Below are 20,889 nucleotides of genomic sequence, written 5' to 3'. Positions count from 1 at the left end.
ATTTTTCTACGGACACCCCGGGACCGTCGGAACACGGGTCCAGGTCCGTTTACCCAAAATGTTGACCAAAGTTAACTAAAACCATATTTTTTAAGCCAAAAATCATTATTTCATAAAATTTTCACACAAAAGCTTTTTAGTATCGCGCCCGAACTGAGCACGCAAATCGAGGAGAGATAAAAGGAGGTTTTCAAGGCCTCAGAACACGGAAACGGATTCTAAGGTGAAAGATGGCCTTTTGGGTCATCACAAAAGAAAATCGAGGCTAATGACAAAATGGTAGAGACGTACAACTCAAGGGTTGACTAAATACCGGGAGCACCCCCAATTCTAAAGGGTTTGGACTTGAAGAAGTTCGTGTAGAAGCCTTTCCCTCCAAGTGCGGATCCGAAGCCCATTCCTAAGAAATTCCCTATGCCAAAAATTCCCAAATACAATGGGACCATCGATCCTAATGAGCACGTCACTTCTTACATATGCGCAATAAAGGGGAATGACTTAGAAGATAATGAGATTGAATCCGTTCTATTGAAGAAATTTGGAGAAACTTTATTGAAGGGTGCCATAATATGGTATCATAACTTACCACCCAACTCTATTGATTCGTTTGCTATGCTCGCAGATTCTTTTGTGAAAGCCCACGCTGGAGCAATTAATGTTACAACGAGGAAATCGGACCTCTTCAAGGTAAGGATAACGAGATGCTCAGGGAGTTCGTATCTCGGTTCCAAACGGAGAGAATGGATTTGCCTCCAGTCAGCGACGACTGGGCTTTTCAAGCTTTTACACAAGGTCTCAACACTCGAAGCTTCATAGCTTCAAACCAGTTGAAAAATTTGATCGAATATCCAGCTGTCACTTGGGCCGATGTACACAATTGGTATCAATCGATGATTAGGGTCAGATATGAACAACAGGAACTTCAATTAGTTCGATTTATCCCAACAGGCCCGTGGATAGAGTTAAAAGGGACTCGATCGGGAACCACGATCGAATACATATAGATACCGGCCATAAAGTGGAGATCGAAGAAATAACGGGCCTGGACGCAACCCCATACAGAATGATAGAAGGAATGATCGGGGAAAGAGTTCCCGGGGGCTTATGAGAAAAAGTAGTTTCGATAGGGATGCCGGGTCCAAAGAAGCACCTCGACTATCAGATTACAACTTCAGCATCGATGCATGAGGTATTGTATCACCCATTGGCTGGATAAAGTATACTAGATGGCCCAGACCCTTACAGACCGATTGATCGGCTCCAACTCTATACCACTATAAAATGGCAAAGAGTGGTCGATGCAGCTTTTATCCGAACGGTCGGGATCGATATCCATAAGGAGCTAATATTGGTTGGGAGTTGGGTTTCTATCCAATCTAGCTATGCGTGTTGCTCTTAATTGCACTTCTAACCATGTTTGGATTTTTTTCTATTCTACTTTTAATGCTAATGATTGCTGAAAGTAATCTAAGTACAATGTTTTTGTAAGGTTTTTCTCACTTGATAAAAAGCACTAGGGAATTGACTTACACCTAGAGGAGTATCTAATGGGGTCTAGAGTTTAAGACAGACTTGTTTTTGGGATCATGATATAACCTTTGCACATAATTGCTCATTCTATACCTCTCGATAGTTTGAGTGACTTTGCCCTAATTGGCTTTCTCAAGCCCAATTGGGTGTTCAAACAATGCAAGCAAAATTGCCTCAAGTAGGGGATTACTATCTCTAGGTTTAACCCTTTAATTGGGGCTATCAATCTCTTGAATGCACCCCAATTCCTTGTTAACCTGAATTTCCTAGACTTAGTCTCTCTTTCTCAAGAAGAGTCTAAGTCATAAAGGCACGAGTCGGTATTTGCCACCACCAATTCAATAATTAAAGCATGAATCAAGCTAAATATCATTAACCTATAAACAATTAAGCCCTAAAATTAAAGACCCAATAAATACCTACACTAGGGTTGGGTCACAACCCTAGCTAATGGGTTTAGCTACTCATAATCAAGGTAGAAATCATAGATGGAGATAAAATATAAGCCATAAAATTTGATTACAAGAATAAAATCTAAGATTAATAGCTAAAGCTGCTCTAAAATTACTCTAAGTAGTAAAAATATGGCTGTTCACGAGCTCTTCAGACAAAAGAGATACCCTAAAAATGTGAAAAAGAACTATTTATACACAATTGAATTACTGGACAAAAGTACCCTTACAGAGGTTCCGCTGTCAGCGAAATAATGTGGGCCTCAACATAAGGACTTCCTCGGCCGCGCAAAACAAGCGTAGACCGTGTTTCTTCACTTCTGTGCTTGGTTTCGACTTGATTTCGAGGACAACGTAAAAGTTATCACCTCAGCTTTAGCCTCAACCGCGGCCGCGCAATTTGGATGCGGACCGCGCTCCTCAGTTAGGCTCACTTTGCAGGGTCTCTGAACCTTGATCGCCGCTCTCAGCGGAAATACCACCACGGTCGCGTCAGGTATTCCGTGGCCGCACTTTTTCATCGCGGTCAGCGGTCTCTGTTGCACCACAAAACACCTTCTCTGAACCTTAGTTCCGCGGACCGCGTAATTATGGCCGCTTCATCGGTGGATCTTCCGTGGCCGCTCTTTTCCTTCGCGGTCAGCTTCTATCTTAGCTTTAAACTTGTGCAATTTTAACTCCTCCATGAGTTGATTATGGCTTTCTTGCCTCATTTTGACCAAACCCTGCAGACAAGCACAATAAGTAAGTTTTCGGGATTACTTCTACACATTTTTAATCCAAAACCTAAGCAAAAGAGAGCGTAAGATAGGCTAAAAATCCGTAGTTATCAACTCCCCCAAACTTAAGCTTTTGCTTGTCCTCGAGCAAACAAATTAATTCCCACCTCCTCAAGATAAAAGAAAGGAAAATTTCTACTGTCCTAAGGTGACTTCATCAAGCATCAATTGGGATTAACAAGTACCCTCAACTCAAATGCATTATTAACAACTCACAACCTTTTTAGTACGATATCCCTAGTGCAACACAAAAGCATCAAGAGTTGACTTAACTCATCAAGGAAACTCTTTCAACTACATAGGTCATTGTGGAACCCAAACACTTACTCCTCTACTCTCCATAAGCAATCCCCGCTTTAGATTGTAGCACTCAGAGCAAGGATTGTGGAAAAGAACACTCATCTCTCTCAAAGGAAAGTCATAAGTCCGGCTCTAAGTACCATAAGCTTGCCCCTTATGTGAATCACCACTAATGTAAGCTCACTCAACTCGACATCATATAGGGATTTTGTGGGAATGTAATGAAGGTTTTTGGTTCGAGGTAGGATATATCGGTCTATGAAGGTTTCATCTTTCCTTAAGCACTTTATTTTCTCATTTCGGCTCACACTTTCTTAACTCTTTGAGTCATTTGCTTCTTCCTTCTGGGACTAGAGAGACACTGTCACTTTTTCTTGTTCATGTCAATCCTTTTTCTCCTTTCTAATCATTCCAAGCCTTTCATCATTCCTTTTATTGAATCCCTTCATTTTTTCTATATTATTCACTTTGTTTTTGACTTTTCTTTCTTTTTCTTTTGCCTTCCCTTTTCTTCATTTTTAACCTTTTATCACTTTTGCATTCCTCTTCTCTCCCCCCAAACTTATGCTTTTGCCAATTGAGCTAAGGAAAGATCGGGTGCCAAGAGAGGGTCATTTTAGAACGTATAAAGGCTTGTATCATAGCTATTGAAAGAACAAGGGCTTCGTCTCAACGGGGTTGACTAGGGATATCGCATTTGGTGGGCTATGGATCTTTCAAGTTTCAATTTGGATCAAGGAGAGCCTATAATCTTTTCTCAAGTCGAGCTACACTTAGAATTTTGCCTAGACAAACATTCAGGGCAAGTTCTAGACTTATTGGCACGGGACTTGGACTTGCAAATCAATACCTCACCTCACAAGCTGTTGGATTGCTAAAGAGACAGAGTCGAGGGCCCACAACCCTAGCTAACATTGAGCAGCACAAATGGCTCCAAGAAGCCGCTCGATGATTGTTTAGTCAACACAAGAGTCTAAAGGTCACAACTAGCACCATTCCTTGCAAATCAATTTGTTTCTAACCATAAGGTCAAAGGTAAATATGCTAGGCCCAAGCGAAGCTTTGCCTGAGTCACTTTTATTTATTACTACTATTTACACAAAAACATAAAGAAAAACGGACTCAAACCCTTAAGAAGGTTGTCACGCCATCCATCATCGGGAAGAGTCACCCGGTTCACATAAATTCCACCTTTGGAAAGAACTGTGGCATTAAGAAACCAAAGGCTTATTGATCACGAAAACTTGTAGAAGTAAGAAGCTACAAACTAAAAAAGAAACTACTAAATGAAATAAGAAGTTATGCTATTAAAGAAAATTTCAAAAGAAGTTATAAAGTAAAATACGGAAAGTAAAGTGAATATGTACAATAGGGGATTGAGACGAATATAGATAAAAGGGGAATGAATATATACATGGAAGAGTAACTTTATATACATACCAAAAGTAAAAAGTACGAGAATAATGGAAAATAGTATCAAGGTTTTTACAAACCAAATATCCAAATCATCATCAAAATAGGCCACCCCTCCAAATAAAAAGTAGCATTGTCCTCAATGCTATTAGCAAAAATAGAATAAGGGAAGGGTAGAGAGTAAAGAAGAACTCCCTATGATGCCTCTGTCTGCATGGGGTCACCGGCTGGGTCCTGTGGCTGGATTGAGTCACCTCCCTCGGGGTCCTCTAGCTCAATCTCTAAATCCTCAGTCTGGGGGATCACCCCTCTCCTCATGGGCTTTCTATCACCTTCCTACTCTGGTGCCTATACTGCTTGAGCTGCTGGGACTGGCTCCTCCAAGAGTAAGTCCAATAGAATGTCTCCAGCTGATCTAATCTTCTCAACCTCCTTGCTCAGAAGCAGCTTTACTAACTTATTTTGAGGCTCGAGTCTTTTTCATCTTCTTCGTTTGTTTGCCCAGCTCCTTGATTGCTTTTCCCTGTGCATCCAAAGTGTCCATGATAAGATGCTGGTTGTCCAGGAGCTTCTAGTTGTCCAGAAGCTCCTTTAGCGATTCCTCCACTGAAGCAGGCACTTGGGGCTGTGCTGGAACTGACTGAGCTACCACTGTGCTGGATAGGACAGCCAACTTTGATGTAGCTTCCTGCATCCAGTTGTTGATGCTGGAGAGAGTCTGATTAATCTTCAGTGCTGTCAGAGGGTATGCTAATGAAGAAGGCACTGAAGTCGAAATAGAGGAAGATGGTCCAGAGAAAGGATGTGGCATGGCAGTGGAAGGCTCAGAACTAGTGGCCACCACCGCTGGCTCTTCAGACTGGCCAATGGAAGTGGTGTCTTTGCCCTTGGACTTGGGATTGTCCGGACCCTGAAGGCTATACCATGAAAATGGCCTCTTTGGTTTCACTTTGGTGTCAAAATCACTTCCTTCTACTTCCTAATCCTCCAGGTACATAGTGAGGAAGTTTGGGAAAGGATATGAGATCTCATTCTTGCCAACCACTCTAGTAATCACCTTGCCCATAATATTCCCGACATTGATCGGGTACCCTGCCATGATAGCACCCACAATAAGAGCCCGGGAAAGCCGCATATCATTGTCATGTGTAGTAGGGTCTAACCAGCTGCACACAAAAAGAGACCACCCCTTTGCTTCGAAGCTCAGAGTGTTCCTGTAGATCGGGGCCCCAGGTGTCAGCCAAGCTGGAGTAGTCCTGGGAATAGCAATCACCGACGCAAGCCAAGGGCGGGCTAACTCATCCATAGCCATATTCTCCAGATACAGGGACTAATCCTCATCATTGAACCCAGCATAGTCATTCAGCGTCTTGCCATCAAATCTAATCTTCAGGTTCCGCACCTTGGTCACATAAGTGCCCTTTTTTATGTGGGTTACGTTGGCATAGAACTCTTTGACTAAATATTCATTGGCCTCCGGTAGCTTGCTTGTAAAGAATTTCCACCCCACTCTGTCAGCAAATTGCCTCTTCACATTGGGGTTGTGGGGTAGAAGGTCCCTTTCTATGAAGTGCCTCTCGAGGGTGAGAGACCTCTGCGGCCACCATTCCCGGAATTTGTGATAGGCTTTCTCACTAACGAACCATTCTTGCCATACCATGGGGTTCCTTTTTCTCTCCAACCCCCCTGCCTAGGTATCACCACCTCTCCCTTCATCAGGGATCTCGGCATCTACATCAATAGGGTTCATTGGTGAGGCCAAAGGTGTGGCAGGTGGAGAAGCTGATGCTGAAGACTCACTACTCTCCTCTGAGCCATCAGACGACTTAGAAGAAGTAGAGGGTGTAGGTTTATCTCACAACTGAAATTTCTCTGGAAAGTTTGTAGGAACGTGGGTTGGCACTGAGTCTCCTTCTGAAACATCCCGGGAAGGGACATATTCACTTTCTTCAGAATGGGATGCGGCTCTGTCCGCAGCTTTGATGGCCTTTCGCATCTTCCCAATGGATTGTTGTATTGCTAGGGGTAACTTGATTCTTCCTCGTTCTCTTCCTCGGGAGGACTCTGCTTTCCCTTTTTGTGTATCACTCCCGCCTCTAGGTTTGACCATTGTCTGCATACACAATCAGTGAAAGCTCATTAGTGCTGTTGTTAAAAGAATCATTAAAGGAAGGCAGATGAAAAGTTGACAGTGTTCCAAAAGCAGTGGTCAACAGACAGCGAAAAAAGGAGTGTGGCCGTGGACTGGCTACCGCTAAGAGCGGAACTTTGGGCGCGGCCGCGTAAGACTGGGATTCAGACTACCAAGTCTCTAAAGTTGGACTACCGCTGAGAGTAGAATTTTGGGCGCGACCGCGAATGTTGTAATGTTGTCCGCGGAGAAACTAACACGGCCGCGGACCTAACTAAGCAAGGCTCTGAACTTAAAATCCGCGGTCTGCAAAAAAAGAATCGCGGCCGCGTAAAACAGGCTGCTGACCGCAGAAAATGAACCATTTTTAATTCAATACATTGTATGAATGTTGATCGCGGAATTTCAGCCGCAGCCGCGAAATTCAAAATGAATGGGCACTGAAGGGTTTTTTTACTAGCATACAAATTAGGCAAATAGGTGCTAAAATGAACAACCCTACCTCCTATTAGGCATACATAATAAATACCCACATGAATTTTTAACATCAATGCCTATATTATGGTGATTAATCAAACCCTTATTAAAAAGAAGTTAAAACTATAAGAAAAAAAAAGTAAAAATATAAAAGCAATGCTATGATTTGAACATACCAGTTGTGTGATGTGTGTTGGAAACTAACTTCAAATTAGTTTTATGATATTGGGAGCCGATTGAGGAGATGAACAGTAGACTATTTCTTTTGAGAGTGAAAAGTGCGAAAAGGGTAAACGGAGGAGGGCCCTCCTATTTATACGAAAAACCTGAGGGCCCACACTGACCTACCTGGCGCGGCTGCGAAATTCCACCACGGTCCGCGATTTTGGCCATTTTGAAGAGTTGCAGGTTCTAGAATATCGCTGAGAGCGGAAAAGTGGGCACGACCGTGGAATAAGGTCCGCTGACCGCTAAAAAGCCACCACGGACACGGTAGAATTTTCAGAGAGGTCACATTTTGGACTTTCCAAGTCCGCGACCGCTATTGAATCACGCCCCCGCGAAAAAGCTTCCGCTGACCGCGGAATTTTGAGCGCGGTCAGCGGTCCAATTACATACTTAGCCAAATTTTCCAGTATGAGTCCTACACTACATCAAAAATTCCAACACAAACTTCACAACCAGTTAGTCAAAAACAAAGCCTACACTAAGAAGAAAATCAAAAAGAAAGAAAAACACATGGGTTGCCTCCCAAGAAGCGCCTGATTTAACGTCGCGACACGATGCAGGTTACCATCAATCACTTGAGATGGATCATTTCCACCACGTGGCTGTCATAAAACTTGCCAAGATAGTGCTTCACTCGGTGCCCCTTAACTCGGAAGATTTCACCATTTTTTGTTTTTCAAATCAAGAGCACCTAACGGAGTTACATACACCACTTCAAAAGGGCCACTCCATTTGACTTGAGCTTCCCCGGATACAGTCTTAACCGAGAGTTGAATAGAAGAACCAAATAACCCTCCTTGAATTCCTTACTCCGGGCATATTTGTCATGTAAGTACTTCATCTTGTCCTTATACAAGGACGAGCTGGAATAGGCATGAAACCTAAACTCATCAAGTTCATTGAGTTGCTCTACCCGGAGATTTGCTGCAACATCCCACTCAAGATTTAACTTCTTCAGTGCCCACATGGCTTATGTTGTAACTCAACCGGAAGATGGCACGCTTTCCCAAATACCAACCTGTACGAATACATACCAATTGGAGTCTTGTAAGCAGTACTGTAATCCCACAAAGTATCATCCAGTTTCTTTGACCAATCAGTCCTATTTTCATTGACAGTTTTTGACAATATGCTCTTTATCTCCCTGTTGGAGACCTCAACTTGTCCACTAGCCTGAGGATGATAAAGGGTTGATACCTTGTGATTGACACCATACTTTGCAAGCAAAGTGTCAAATGCCCTGTTGCAGAAATGAGAACCCCCATCACTGAAGATCGCCTAGGAGTGCCAAACCTTATAAAAATATTTTTCTTTAAGGAAGCCACTACACTTCGTGCCTCATTGTTGGGCAAAGCCACCGCTTCAACCCACTTGAAAACATAATCAACAGTATCCAGAATGTGCATGTTACCCCATGAACTCACAAAAGGTCCCATGAAGTCAATGCCCCACACGTCAAATATGTCAACTTCAAGAATAATGGTGAGAGGCATTTTCATCCTTCTTGGAAATTCCACCAGCTCTCTGATACTCATCACATATCTTCACAAGCTCACTAGCATCTTTATACAATGTAGGCCAATAAAAACCATAGCTGAGCACCTTTGAAGCAGTTCTCGCCCCACCATGATAACCACCGTAGGGCGAGGAATGGAAAGCATCAAGAATACTCATTTTCTCCTCTTCCGGAACACATCTCCGGATCACACCATCAATACAAATCTTGAACAGATAAGGCTTGTCCCAGTAGTAATCCAAGCTATCCCGTTTAAGCTTTTTCCTTTGGATAGAAGAGAGCTCACACAGAACAATGCCGGTTGCGAGCACGTGATTTTTGCCCTATATGAAATACTCCTACAGAATCCCAAGGAATTATATTCTTCTTTTAATTGTTTGCCATTTTAGGAATTGTGTGGAATTTTTCTTAATTATCTGCATTTTTCTGTGCGTGTTTAATCTTTATTTAAATCATGAAAATAAAAAATACTCTGCATTTGCATTTAGGATTTATTTTATATTTTTAGATTAATTAGTAAATTAGTTGTTTTATAAAATGAAAAAAAATCACAAAAATAACTCATTTTGCATCTTTACTTTTTGATTTAGGATTTTATAGTTTTTCTTTTAATTTAGGATTTAATTAATTATTGTAAATACTATGTTGAGTAATTAATCTAATTTGGTAAGATTAATATAGTTTTAAGAATTAATTTAGGTTTTTATTTCAATTTGAAAAGAAAAGAAAATTAGAAATTAAAAGAAAAGAAAAGAACAACAAAAGGCTGCTTGATCTGGGCCAATTCGGCACAGGCCCAAGCCAATTTTCCTCCAAACTCGCCCAGAGTCCAGGCCCAAATTACGGCCCAACCCGGTACAACCCTTCAGTCCCTTAAACGATTCAAACGACGTAGTATAGGGCCAATACTACGCCATTTTGAGTTCTTTAATAATAAATCAATCTGAGCCCTTCATCTTCCTTCATCCAACGACCATCAGAGTTTCATCCCAATTACATAAAATGGTCCGAAAAACCTTAAACACTAACGTAAGACCTGGTTCCGTCTTCTCCATCACACCCTCTCACCACTATCCGCCGCCCACCGGAAATCGCCAGCGGCGGCGGTTGACCTCCAATCCCCACCAGATTTATACCATAGCACCCCTTTGAACCCTCATACCAAATCCACTGCCTGTTTCCTTCGAATCATCGCGGAACTCCTCGAATCTGTGATCGAAGTTTGGGCCTTCGAACCCTAATCTGCCCAAATTCACACCAGGTAATCCCCAGGCCTTCCCAAAACTTATCCTCACACCTAATTCCCGAAAACCTCAACAAGATTTCCCCAATTCCAAATCTAAAAATTTTTAAGCCTTAATCTTCTTTTTCTTCTGATTCCGCACAAGGCCACGTTTTGAACTGTAATCTATGCTAGTCGATTGCTCTTAACGAGAGCAATCAATTAGCATTGATTTTAATTCATTCAAAAATTCATTCCAAGGATGTCAGAGTTTGACGAATTCATCAGAGCCCGGTCAATTGTTCACTCCCATCGTTATGTTTCATGTTGTCAAGACATTCCAGCATGTTTGGTATTTTCCCCTCCCTTTTCTTACTGATTTTATGCATTGTCATGTTTTCTATTTTCGTTCATGTATTGTTATTTGCTTCTTTGTTTTAGCTTGTCTTCTCTAGTAGTTGAGTTCATTTCAAATTGATAGTTAAAATAATTTCAAGCTTAAAATCAGAATTGTTTGGCTTGTTTTCTATTTTTTTCTCTGGATTTGTTCTTTTTTTCTGTGGTTTCATTTAACCATTTCTGATATTCCAAAGTTCTCATATTAACTATGGTCATCACTGACCTAGTTAAGAGGCTTGTTCATTTAAATTTTGGGTTAACTTAACCCAGGTTAATAATTGAGGGGTAAATAATGGAGGTTTAAAGGGTAGTTTAGGAATTTTGACTGAGGGAATCTTGTTGAAACTGCCTGGGAAGCTTCCAGGAAAGAGAGGGTGTGGTTAGTTCAGTAATTGGTTTAGAAATTCAGGGTCTAAAATGAAAAAAATGAAAATTAAAGAAGGGGTAATGGGCAAAATCTGAAACTCATTCTGCTGCCCTAGAAGTCCTCTATAAGAGGCTCGTTTTCTTCTCTTTCAAGGGAGAATTCAGAGAATTGCAATACTAATTAAATACAGCTGATTTCAAATACTGCAAATCCCTTGCATTCTTTGGGAGAAGTTAGCTTGGTTTGCTATTTATCTTCATAAGTTTGAAACATTTCAAGACTTCTGATTCGTTATGGTTTAAAAATTGCCCAGAAGTGTTGAATCTCACTGTGTTTGGAGCTGTTGATTCACTTGTTCTGTTGCTGCTGCTTAGCTTTTTCATTTTCTTTGTTTCTGCTGCATTCCAGGTACATTTTTCTGGATCCTACTGAACGTGAAGCTCGATTTGAAGCATGAAATTGAAATGTGGAGTTTAAGCATAGCATCAACTTATTTGATTAGAACTTAGCCTTATTTTCTGCACTACATTGTTCTTTTACTGTTTGACTCAATATATTAAGTCTCTATTTAGCATGTGAGTCCAGTCTTCTTGTCAAGCATGTTGTAGCTGGACTTTGGGTCTTGTCATTTGGACTTTTATCATCGTATATCTGATTCTGGACTGTTGTAATATGGACATAACTTAGATGGATAACATTTAAAGTTGTATGGTGATTTAGGTCATAGGTCAATTTCACTATGATTTTGTTTGCTCTAATTTTGGTTTTCAAATGACTTCAAGGTTTATTGTTTGTTTTGTAAATGTTAGAGGCAAAAGTTTGAAGCCTTTACTGATTAGACATTCTGATAAGAAGCATCAGTTTGAATCCTAAATTAGTTTTTGGGTTCTACTTGGGTTTTTTGATGAAATCATTGAGCATTCGTTTCTTCTTTAAGATCTGGAGTTAGACAGGTTTAAATCCATGTTAGTAGATGTATTCTTTTGAAATCATGTTTGTTTGTTTGGCTAAAAATCGAATTCTGCTATATTAAAGGACGAAATAATTGGTGTTTGAGCCATATAACATTAAGGTTTGCATTTTAATATGGAATGTGATTTGGGCTTTTAAAAAATATGTTTTGCATCTGTGTAAAACTGGCAAGAATAACCAGTATTTGTTTTAATCTTAAGATTTTTGTGAAAAAGTGTAAATTGTTTCAACTGATTGTGCTAAACAACGAAATTGATCCTTTGGCATTGGCTCAGTTGTGCCAAATGCCCTTCGCTGGTCCAATACGCCTTCTGGGCTTTCTTGTGAGCCTGGTTGTCCCTTATGCTTCGATATGGACTCCCTTTTCAAAGGCAATTGGGCCTGCTGCCAGATTGGGCTTTTCAAATAATCAAATGCTGATTTCTTTTTAACACCAAGCCTTATTTTATTAGATTTAGTTTGAACATTAGTTAAAAAATAAATTAGAATGCCCTTAGTCTTTCAATCAATTAATTAGACTCCTTTAAAATTAGACTTGAGGCGTGCCATATTAAGCAAGTTATAATTTCTGGCCCTCGAAGATTAGATCAAGAATTCTTATAGGAAAATTGAGGTGTGCCATGATAAACAAAAACCTTAAGTCCATGGCCCTCATATAATAACTCTTTTATAATCTAGGTGTGCCATTATCAAACTTTCCATGGCCCTCGCAAACCTTGTAATTTCGTAGCTTGCTTTAGGCGCATTAATTAAATAAATCGTCATAGCTACGGGTACGGTTCCCGTGATGTGGTTATGACACTTAATTTCTAAAATCCGGGGGTACATTTGTGTGGCCCGGCCACAATTTAATCTTGTTAATAAAATACACATGTTGTGGATTGTGGGTACGGTTCCCGTGACACGATTCACGACGTGTAACCAAATAATTAGTTGTGTAATACTCGGATTATTAAAAGTGGTTTAAAGGAATAAAAATGCACATAGGTTTCAAAGATGTTTTAAAATCAAATAAATAGGCCAATAATAACAGCTGAGCGACCGTGCTAAAACCACGTAACCCAGGAATGCCTGACACCTTCTCCCGGGTTAACAAAATTCCTTACTCGGATTTCTGTGTTCGCGGACTGTAAAACAGAGTCAATCTTTCCTCAATTCGGGATTTAAAACCGGTGACTTGGGACACCACAAATTATCCCAAGTGGCGACTCTGATCAATAAATAAATAATCCCGTTTCGATTGTCAGTTTAATTGGAAAAAACTCCCTTATACTCCCTCCGGGGGTAGTAAAAAGGAAGTGTGACAGCTCTGGCGACTATGCTGGGAACAAGAACCCAGAACTTCTGGTTCAGGGTTCAAGAATTCGAGCTTAGAATAATTGTTGTATTTGGCTTTGTTTAGTATCGGATTTTATTACATGTTTGGGCCTAATGTGCTACATGTTGCTTTTACCGCTTTGATATTATCTGAACCGTATATAAACTGCTATGAAACCCCTCTCTTCTCTCTTCTGAGGAGTGCGCGCTGGCGTGACTTCTTTCTGTTAGTGTCATATCCCAAATTATAACGAGGTTCGGACAAGTTGCAAAGCCGGATGATCTTTTGGTTACCGGTACGCTACCCCTCCCCCCCGGCTCGAGTTGTCCGCTCGGGGTAAGCCAGGTCTAGAACAATACACCCAGGTTTTAATCTTAGAATAACTCAGCCTCATGCCGGATCCCTAGTAGGAACGCTTATTTGCATCATGTGCATTCGACTTTGGGGACTCAACACAGGGATTGGGTCCGTCTAGGACAGGTGTACCCGAAAATAAAAGACCAGCCTGATGCATTTTATGTGCTACCTGTGCATTTAATTTGTTTCGAATTGCATATTGACAGGCTTCTAGATTGAATGAGCAAAACCAAAAGATAAACCAAGTTGAGGTATGAGAGAGGATTTCACCCATTCCCAAAAAAATTATGCCCAAAATGTCCCGGAACTCTGCCGAATTTTTGAAAAAAAAAAGAGAAGAAAAAGGATCCCTTGAAAAAACAGAAGTTTCTTGAAAAGAGAAGAATTAGTCCAAAATGATTTTTGTTTTTTTTCCTTTTCATGTCAAACTGGCCGAACTACGCGGGTTTGATTCTCACTGGACGTAGGATACGTAGGTAACCCTCATCGGGTCCAAGCCCGCTCCTTGAAAATTTTGAAAATATATGAGGTGTCGTCATTTTGTCATAAATAAAAGTGGGTGATGCCGTTTTTATCTAAATAGCCAAATGTCCCAGTGGGACGCCGGAAGGCTACTTTACAAAAAATAGCCACCGACGGTTTCTTTGTTAAATTCTAGCCATTAGCGAACACAACCCTAAGAACTTCCATTACAAAGTGATGAAAGGCCGTATTCGCAAAAGTGGCCCTGATTTACTTTTGTTTTTGTTTTGTTTATTTTTTTTATTTTTGCAAAAATAAGCCTTTTTGTTAGTTTTCAAATAAGGTTCACTTTGTTTTTAAAACCAATCGCCTTAATCTAAATGTGAAGATTGAGCACAAGTCAAAATTTACCAATGAAGGTCATGTCCAAGATTTCATTGGAGCTACTCATGTGGTGGGAAGATTTGGGTAAAGAAGGACGAGATGTGGTCAACCTTCATTTGGGAGGGCTCACTGGATTGATGAAGATCAGGCCTAGAGACATAATAAGGGCACTTGTAACATTTTGGGATCCAGCTCACAATGTTCTACATTTCTCAGATTTTGAACTCACACCCACCTTAGAAGAGATAGTGGGTTATATGGGAAGTACCGAAGGTCTAAGGCATAAGTACCTGGTCGCTCCGAGAGCCGTTACCCCTCACAAGTTCCTGGATTTGCTAAAAATAAGCAGAGGGGTCGAGTATGCAGATTTAGCAGTTGATTTTTCCACTCTATGCTTCATATACCAGAGGTACGGGCATATAGGGGGATTTGACAACCCGGAAAGTGGAGTTTGCAGCAAAGGGATCCGAGCAAAATGGGATGAGCATAGGCGCTTCGCTTTCATGGTAGATTTCTTGGGTCTCGTGGTGTTTCCCCGGAAGGATGGGAATATCAATCTGCGGGTAGCTGGAGTCGCCAATGTCTTGATTACCAATGCCAAGAGCACCCTCGCCCCAATGATCGTGTCTGAAATATACCGAGCTCTCACAGCCTGTAAAGCTGGGGCAGATTTTTTCGAGGGTTGCAATTTGCTATTACAAATGTGGGTGATTGAGCATCTGTGTCACCGCCCTCAATACATGAATTATGCATCCACGGGAAAGAGCTGCATTGAAGAGTTCGACACAAGGGTCTCAGGTTTCAAATTGCCAGAAGGGTTTGGTAATTAAGTATCTCACCTTCGCTCCATAACAGCAGGACAAATAGAATGGACATTAGGTTGGCTTCCTGTCAAAGAAGTTGTGTATATGCCGGCTACTGGTCCTTACTTCCTCCTAATGGGTCTTCGAGGCATTCAGCCTTACGCTCCGCACCGGGTGATGAGACAGTTGGGAAGATGCCAGGTGACGCACCCAGATGAAGATCTCAGTGTTTATGCGGTCGAAGTCAGCTCCGACGACCAATTTCATGAAGAAACAGTTCGTCATATTTGGAACGAGTGCCAGTATTTGACAGCAAACACTCGAGTGCGTGACCTATCTAGAGGCGAGGTCTCACCCGCCTATACTACCTGGTACAGAAAAAAGAACACTGCAAGGGCCGAACCTGAAAGACCAACCAAAAAGCCTCACATCCAGGAATTTGTTGAAGCATCACAAGAACAGTGGGCTTGGCTGGCCAATGAGAATGAGTGCAAGGCCGCAATAGGCAAGTTGGAAAGACAGGTCAGGGATCTTCAATTTGCGAATGATTTGCAAGCCGCCGCAGATGAGGGTGAGAAGAAAAAAGCTGGCCAAAGAAAATGATGCTCTTCGAGCCCAAATTCAGGAAATGAAAATAGCAGCCGAAAACCCCGCCAGAAATGCAAAAGATGAAAAGATTATAAGTAACCTTAGGCAGAAGGTGGGTGAGTATGGTTTTGATCTGAACAAGGCAGTGGGTGAACTGGCACGTGCTCGAACAAAATTGGCTAAGAATGCGGAGGAACGAGCACGCTTGGTTCAACAGTTAAAAGAGAAATATGACAACGAGGTCGTGGGGTTGAAGAAAAAGATCACCATCCTCAAGAACAAAATGACCAAACAGGCAAAAGATTTCAAAGTAGAAAGAGAACATTGCTATGCCCTGATGTCGCAGCTAGAAAAAGACCTGCAGCAGCTTCAAGAGCAGAATCATACAGCTGAACAAGTTTTGGGGGCCAGATCTCAGCAGATTGGTCGGTTGCTTCAAGAGAAGGGTATTATGAGAGAAAGAGTTAGGAGCATTGCGGACTACATAGTGATAAAATGCAGTGAGTGTGAGGACATGACCAGGTCCATGTTTTTCGCCTCCGTTATGATTTTTGTCCGACAGATTATGGATGACCTATTTCGCCTTCAAGAAGATATGGCGCATAGGCCCGCGGCGAGACCGACTGATGTCCCGCGGGCCCCTGGAGTAATTGAAGCACTTATGTATTCATGATTTTTATTCGAGTCTGTATTTTCGTTTTCTTTGGAGTTTGTTAGTCCATTTTGGAGTTTGTATTTTTATTTTTCAGTTGGAGTCTGTTAGTTTTATGCTTAAAATCTGTAGTGGAAGTCGTTGTAACCAGGATGTCCGCTTTTATTTTGTTTTATGAAAAAATTGAAAACCCAAAAATGTATCTTTCTTTTATTTTTGCACTTATCTCCCAGAACTACGCTTGGTCTGATTTATGCGGCGTCATGATACGTAGGCAATTCCTATAGCATTCGATCATAACCATGAAAATGAAAAAAAAAGACAAAAGAAAAGAGAGAGAGAGAGAGAGAGAGAGAGAGAGAGAGAGAGAGAGAACAAGAAAACTGTTAGGGAAAATGGGAGAATAAACGGAAAGACAAGAACCAGGCAAAGAAAAGCAAGAATGAAAAGGAAAGAGAGAGAGAGAAGTTGCAAAATGAAAATTAGTGAAAGCCGGGATGACGCAAGCGGCCGTTCAAATGCATAATAGAAAGGGTTAAGTGTTTGCATTGCATCCCCAACGTGCGGTTGCCTATCTGTTAAGCTCCTAATCCCTAACAATGTTTGCTTGTTGTCCTCAAATCCAGGCAGGTGGTTAGTTTGATTGGCATTCTGGAAACCCACCCGTACAACACCAGGTCTAAGAACAAGTTGATCATGGCTGGCCAAGAATTGGATGCAAGTGTTATTGATCCATCCAGAGAGGGGGAAAAGTCTGAGGTTAACCTGAAAGAGGAACTGTATAAATTGAAACATCAGATGGACGAAATGTACCAAGCCTGGGTGAAAGGGCATTCCCCACCGTCATACCCTGCCAATCCCACTTTCGTACCACTGTTGGCTCAGTCCCAATAACCTCCCACTGCTGATTCATTCCCACAAAACGCACCGGGCTTCACCCATTACCACCATTATCAAGGCTCCACTTCCCAAACCACACAAGCACCACCAGCTAAACCAATCCCATACCTCTCACCACCAGCCACTCCTATTTTCGTGGCACCACCGCCAGCTACACTTCATCGATCCTCCAGCGAACCTTTGTTCCAGACCCAAGATAACCAATACTATCTCCCGGAGCCTATTTTCAAGGCACCAAATCATTACCCCTACACTCCCCGTTTTGACCTCCGAAATGAGACTGAAAAACCACTTAAAAACCCAGAGCAGGAGGAGATGTTCAGGAAAGTAAAAAGCCTGGAGCAATCATTCAGAAGCATGCAGGGATTAGGAGGTTAGGTGAGCGTGGCCTACAAAGATTTGTGTCTGTTCCCCGATGTTCAGTTGCCTGTGGGATTCAAGATGCCTAAATTCGACCTATATGATGGGCACGGGGACCCGGTGGCCCACTTGAGGGGATTCTGTGGCAAGATGAGAGGAGCAGGTGGAAGAGATGAGTTGCTAATGGCATACTTCAGCCAGAGTTTGAGCGGCACAACATTAGAGTGGTATACACGTCAAGATCATAACTGATGGTATACTTGGGATGATTTTTCCCAAGATTTCGCCCGTCATTTCCAGTACAACATCGAGATTGTTAATCGATTGTCTCTAACTAAGATAGAAAAGAAGCCAGGAGAAAGTTTCAGAGAATATGGTTTTCGCTGGAGAGAACAAGCGGCAAGAGTCAACCCTTTGTTGGAGGAGAATGAAATAGTGGAGTATTTTCTGCAAGCTCTGGAACCCACTTACTTTGGCCATCTGATATCGGCCATAAGCAAGTCATTCAACGAGGTTGTGAAGATGGGTGGAATGGTGGAAGAAGGTCTTAAGTCAAGCAAAATCATGAGCTATTCGGCCATCAAAGCAACCACCCAAGCCATCCAAAATGCTACCGGAGGAGTGATTGGGAAGAAAAAGAAAGAAGAATGTGGCAACAGTGGATTCAGGATCGTGGTTTGGACCAAAGGGCCCATCACACCATTATACCCAGCCTCGTCTCCAACACAGAACCTACACCCAAAACCCCTATAATCCGCCCCAACATTACTACCCATCACCAGACCCTCATGTCTCTGTCCACCATGCCCAGTCATATACCCAACCACAATGGCATTCCCCAGTCCCACAAAACACTTACCCAGCTCCACAAAATGCTTACCCACCTCCCCGAGCCTACCGAAACCCTCCTGGTCCAAGTTTACGACCTAATCCAACATTAAAGAATGAGAGGCAGCGGAAGAAAACTTTCACCCCGTTGGGGGAGTCTTACACTAGTTTGTTCCATAGACTGAGGCAGTTGGATATGCTGAGGCCAATTAAGTCAAAATTGCCGAATATGCCTCCCAAGAATCTTGATTACTCTGTGAGCTGTGAATATTGTTCTGGAACTCCGGGGCATGATACGGAGAAGTCCTGGAACCTGAAAAATGCCATCCAGGAACTCATTGACACGAACCGGATTGAAATCCAAACCCCGGAGGCACCCAACATTAACCAGAATCTGTTACCAGTTCATGAGGGAATGAACATGATCGAGATAGCATGCAAAGGTGGGGAGCCCAAGAAGCCATCGCAATCTGTTATGATGATTCTATCCAGCGAGGTCCAGCCGACCAAAGGGAAAAGTGTCGCAAAACCAATGGTTGAAGGGGCGCTGAACAAGTTAAGCATGAAAAAAGGTGAACCTTCGGTGGTAGTTGAGAAGAGATCTACAAGTGATACGAAGTCAAAAGTGATTGTGCCAGGATTGGCAAACAGGCCTATCTTAATTGTGAAGGATGCCCGCACAGACCCTGTCATCATCAAGCCTGTAACCCAGTTGCCGATAATCAACACCAAGGTTTTCCCTTGGAGCTATGAACGGGTAACGGAGACTTACACGGGGAAAGAAGTGAAAGAAGAAGTCAATGAGGCCCAAGGGTTAACTCGTCAGGGGAGATGCTTTGCCCCGGAAGAGTTGAGAAAAGCCAAGGCAGCCAAGGATAATTCAATTCTAGTAAAGAAAGCAGTCACTGAGGAAGAAGCGGAGGAGTTTCTGAGGAAAATGAAAGTACAAGATTACTCCATCGTGGAGCAATTAAGAAAGACTCCCGCTCAGATTTCATTGCTGTCATTATTGATTCATTTAGATGAGCATCGTCGGGCCTTGATGAAAATCTTAAACGAAGCTCATGTCCCTGATAAAATTTCAGTGAACCATCTGGAGAAGATCGCCAACAAAATATTTGAGGTGAATAGGATCACCTTTTCTGATGATGAGTTTCCCATGGAAGGAACCGAACACAACAAGGCCCTCTATCTTACGGTAAAATGTGAAGAGTCTGTGGTCACCAAGGTGTTAGTTGACAATGGTTCAAGTGCAAACATCTGTCCCCTCTCTACTCTGAACAAGCTGAAAGTTGATGATGAGAGGATTCACAAGAATAGCATATGCGTTCGGGGATTTGACGGTGGTGGGAAAGATTCAGTTGGTGATATAGTGCTTGAGTTGACAATAGGACCGGTGGAATTCACCATGGAGTTCCAAGTATTAGACATGGCCGTCTCCTACAATTTGTTGCTGGGTCGACCGTGGATACTTGTCGCCAAAGTAGTCCCGTCCTCATTACACCAGATGGTCAAGTTTGAATGGGACAGACAAGAAATTGTCGTACCTGGTGAAGATAATTTATGTGCTCACAGTGATGCCTCTGTTCCATTTATTGAGGCCAAAGACGATGAAGGGCCGTGGGTATAACAAGTTTCTGAAATGGTGCCGATCGAGAAAATTCCAGAAGGAAGTCTCTTCCAGCTCCAAAGATAGCCTCGGCATCCGTCATGGTGGCCGTTGAAATACTGAAAAACAGATTTGTGCCAGGTAAAGGTTTGGGTGCATCCTTACAAGGTATCATACAGTCGGTGTATCTCCCTGAAAATTTGGATACGTTCGGTCTTGGATTCAAACCCACAGCAGCAGATGTGAAAAGGGCTAAAAGGTTGAAACAGAAGGCGTGGGCACTTCCAAAGCCTATCCCACGTCTCTCCAGGTCTTTTGTCAAACCAAGTGCTAGGAAACGCCCAGCAACGACAGTTTCCAGTCTTGTGGTTAATGTGGATGAAGAGTTAATGGAAAGGTTTCACAGTTTGTTTGATGATGTGAATATGGTGGAAGTTGGAGAAGGGTCTAGCAAGGCAGATGTGCAGTTCGTCGGGCCGAATGTAAAGCTTAACAATTGGAAGGCTACTCCTCTCCCTACCCGGAAGGAGTCTTGGTAGTTTGTTTTGTTTTCCTTTCTATCTGGGTCATTCCAGGGGTGTGACCCAGACTTTTATTTTCCGCTTGTTAATGTACAAACCCTGTTATCCTTTATTTTCAATGAAATGCATTTCCTTTTTCCATCATTCCTGATAGTTTTATTTTTTGTTTTCTTTTCTTTTCTGTACAGTTCTTTTTATGCTGGTTTCAATGACATGACATGCATGAGGAATCTTCGGCCCAGTCCTAAAAGTCAATCTAATTCTGAAATAATAATTTAAGAAATAGAGTGTGATGATGAATCAGAATATGATGAGGATGAG

At 42.1% G+C, this 20,889-nt stretch overlaps 1 protein-coding gene across 1 annotated transcript; it reads left to right on the top strand.

Annotated features, from left to right (window-relative positions):
- Positions 1-18,132: 18,132 nt before the first annotated feature.
- On the top strand, positions 18,133-20,068 carry LOC109236720. The gene is made up of 3 exons (XM_019402929.1): positions 18,133-18,285; positions 18,422-19,810; positions 19,946-20,068. Exons 1-3 carry the CDS (start codon positions 18,133-18,135, stop codon positions 20,066-20,068), a joined length of 1,665 nt encoding a protein of 554 aa, XP_019258474.1.
- Positions 20,069-20,889: the final 821 nt, after the last annotated feature.

Source organism: Nicotiana attenuata, unplaced genomic scaffold, assembly GCF_001879085.1.
Source record: "Nicotiana attenuata strain UT unplaced genomic scaffold, NIATTr2, whole genome shotgun sequence".
NCBI lineage: Eukaryota > Viridiplantae > Streptophyta > Magnoliopsida > Solanales > Solanaceae > Nicotiana > Nicotiana attenuata.
This window is presented reverse-complemented; position numbering and strand designations above follow the sequence as displayed.

Bases quoted from the DNA above. Each gene is read 5' to 3' on its own strand.
- LOC109236720 (XM_019402929.1), top strand. From the start codon at position 18,133: ATGGGTGGAATGGTGGAAGAAGGTCTTAAGTCAAGCAAAATCATGAGC. The intron at 18,286-18,421 runs GTTTGGACCAAA...CACCATGCCCAG, and splicing joins ACAGTGGATTCAGGATCGTG to TCATATACCCAACCACAATG. The intron at 19,811-19,945 runs GTGCTTGAGTTG...TCATTACACCAG, and splicing joins AAGATTCAGTTGGTGATATA to ATGGTCAAGTTTGAATGGGA.